Source organism: Trichechus manatus, unplaced genomic scaffold (assembly GCF_000243295.1).
Source record: "Trichechus manatus latirostris isolate Lorelei unplaced genomic scaffold, TriManLat1.0 scaffold00045, whole genome shotgun sequence".
Classification (NCBI taxonomy): Eukaryota; Metazoa; Chordata; class Mammalia; order Sirenia; family Trichechidae; genus Trichechus; species Trichechus manatus.
Window position 1 is genome coordinate 18099206 of NW_004443981.1, and position 3047 is coordinate 18102252.

General features: G+C 63.5%; 1 protein-coding gene across 1 annotated transcript in view; it reads right to left on the minus strand.

Annotated features, from left to right (window-relative positions):
- BRF1 (BRF1 RNA polymerase III transcription initiation factor subunit) overlaps positions 1-3047 on the minus strand; it is an 86195-nt gene that overhangs the window by 16469 nt on the left and 66679 nt on the right. Inside the window, exons 6-7 of the mRNA XM_004376761.2 lie at positions 1751-1900; positions 350-443 (exon numbers count right to left, since the gene is read on the minus strand). Of these exons, the coding sequence (XP_004376818.1) occupies positions 350-443; positions 1751-1900 (244 nt within the window). The remainder of the gene's footprint in view (positions 1-349; positions 444-1750; positions 1901-3047) is intronic.

A 3047-nucleotide genomic window follows, 5' to 3' on the forward strand; every position in this document is an offset into this window, starting at 1 on the left:
CCGTGGGCCGGGCTGTGAGCAGCAGCCCCGGAAGCACCCATGCAGAGGCCATGCCGTGGGCAGCAGCCCCAGAAGCACCCACCCGCGGGCCGGGCCGTGAACAGCAGCCCCAGAAGCACCTACCCGTGGGCCGGGCTGTGAGCAGCGGCCCCAGAAGCACCCATGCAGAGGCCAGGCCGTGGGCAGCAGCCCCAGAAGCACCCACCCGCGGGCCGGGCTGTGAACAGTGGCCCCAGAAGCACCCACCCAGAGGCCGGGCTGTGAGCAGTGGCCCCAGAAGCACCCATCTGCGGGCCGGGCTGTGGGCAGCGGCCCCGGAAGCACCGACCTGCGGGCAGGGAGTGCCTACCTCTTGCGCAGCGTGGACTCGCACACTTTGACCACACTAATGACCTCCTTCACGGTTCTCCGGAAGTCATGCATCCTGGCTGCGACCAGAAGGGCTAGAACGAACCGAGACGGGCCCGTGACACTTGGCCACAGCCGCTATAGCCGCGTGGCGGTCACAGCCCGCCCTGTACACAGAGGTCGTGACCCCGCAGCTCAACCTGACCTCTGCCTGCCACCCACGTGCAGTGAGACCCCACCTGGTGCTGCCCCAGAGCCGGCGGGCCGACCGCACGGCGCCTGCATCTCCTTCACAAGAGGATGCTCAGGGGCCCAGGGGTATGGCGTGGGCCCTGCCTCGCGCCGACGGAGGTGTCATGGAGTAGAGTTGGCAGACTCTGGACCTGTGCATTGCCTTGCATATAATACACCGTAATTAAAGAGCCGTAAAGAGTGTGGCTCCAGATGCACCACCATGGAACCAAGGAGAACTGGAACAGACTTTTGGGAACTTTGTGTGATCCCTGAAAGCACTGGGAGGTAATGTTCAGGTGACCTTGGTGAGTGACACCTATCTGTGACGGGAGCTAAGGGTTCTGAGGACGTGGTCCAGAGTCAGGGAGGAAAGGTGATAGCACCTTGGGGTGGCCTGTGCTTCTGTTTCTCAAAGCACGGCTGGCTCAGGGAGGCTCTCGACCCCGCCATGCCTGCCGCAGACCAGGTCTGAGGCGGACACAGAGTCCAGGGCAGCGTCAACCCTGCCGTCAGCTGCGCGCTGGAGCCCAGGCACCATGGACACAAGTGGAAAGTGTGGGGTGGGATGGCGGAGGGGAGGGGGGGCTCAGGAGAAGGCCTGGCTGACAAGTCTGCCCGACCAGCAGCATGAGGAGAAAGCAGGAAGACCGTGTGCGGGGTCAGGGGCTGAGAGCTGCAGGGCGGTACCCTCCCTCCCATCAGGCTGGGCACCGCGCCCCATGAGCCGGGATAGGCCCCAGGGGCAGACAGAAAACCCAGCGAAGGGGGGTCGCACCGCTAGTCACTTGGGGAACGGCATCCCAGGGCCAGGCAGGGGTGCCCACCGTGCCGCTCAACCCTGTCCTTGTCCTCGGGCCAAGGACACCCAGAGGGGGCAAGCAGAGTCCTGAGGGCAGAGAGACCAGGGGCCATGGGAGGCCAGGCCCTGCAGGTTCTGCCCACTGGCTGGCAGAGCCAAGTCTGCAACCCAATATGAAATGAGGCCAAAACAGCCAGCAGCCGAGGGAGGGGTTGGCTGTGGGTCCAGGAGACAGCGAGGATGGCACCGAGCTGACAGCAGGCTCTGGGGGTGTGTGGCGTCACCGTGCAAACCTCTGCTGTGTGTCCTGGCTGCCCCCCCACCCCTGCTCTGGGACATCACGGTGCCCCTCCCTGCCCCGTGTGGTACCTGCACCACAGAGCCCCGAGGGGCGCCGGCCCGTGTGCATCCAGTCCCTCTTCATACGCTGCAGCAGCCGTAGGGCCGTCATGGACACCTCATGGTTCTTCTCCCCGAACTCCAGCAGGTGGGCGAAGCGCGGGATGTACAGGCAGGGGTCTGCGGCAGACGCTGAGCTCAGTGCACCCGGCCCAGGCGCGCCCCCAAGGCAGGCCGGCGCAACACCCAGCCCCATCTGGGACTCTCTCTTCTGGTCCCCATGCATGGCCTGTGTCTTCCTCTCCCCCTGGCCAGAGCGGCCGCAGACACTGTGCCCAGCAGGCGGGCCCTACAGCGCCCCCACGGCTGGGTGAGCAGGTGGTACAGCACCCTGCCAGTCTCCTCACAGAGGCCTCCCACCACCCTCGGAGCACCGGGGGCGCGTAACACCGCACAGCCTGTGCATGGCTGTCGGGAGGCCTACCACCCTCGGAGCACCGGGGGGCATAACACCGCACGGCCTGTGCATGGCTGTCGGGAGGCCTCCCACCACCCTTGGAGCACTGGGGGGCATAACACCGCACGGCCTGTGCATGGCTGTCGGGAGGCCTCCCACCACCCTTGGAGCACTGGGGGGCATAACACCGCACGGCCTGTGCTTAGCTGTCGGGAGGCCTCCCACCACCCTCGGAGCACCGGGGGGCATAACACTGCATGGCCTGTGCATGGCTGTTGGGGACGTGCTGCCCGTGGCGCCTTCCATGTTCCAGGTTGTTTCCTTGGGAGCACGTGTCCTAGAAGTGAACTACTGGGAAAGAGCACGGATGGGGCGAGGCTCTAGACACACGGACACGGACAAGCCCTCTCGGACCAGCTGGGCGGTTCCTGTCCACGCGTGGCGAAGACAGCCTGCTCAGCACCGGCACCAGAGCTGCATGCTGCTACCATAGGGCACGCACAGACTAGAGCACACATGTGCACACACGCACACACATGCATGCATACCTGTACTCGCACACATACACGCACACACTCACATGCACCAATACCTGCACTCACACATACATGCACACACAGGCACGCATACCTGCACTCACTCACACACACACACACACACGCACACAATGCCTTGGTGACGGATTTTGCATTTCGTGGTTTACCAGTGAGGTTAAACATGTTTTTACATGTTCCCTCTCTATAGTTCCTGTACTGCGATGTGTCAGCTTTTTCCCTCTTGTCTACTGGGATGCATGTGTGTTGTTAAATAAAATTCTAGGGTCCACACACACACACACACACACACACACACACACACACACACACACAC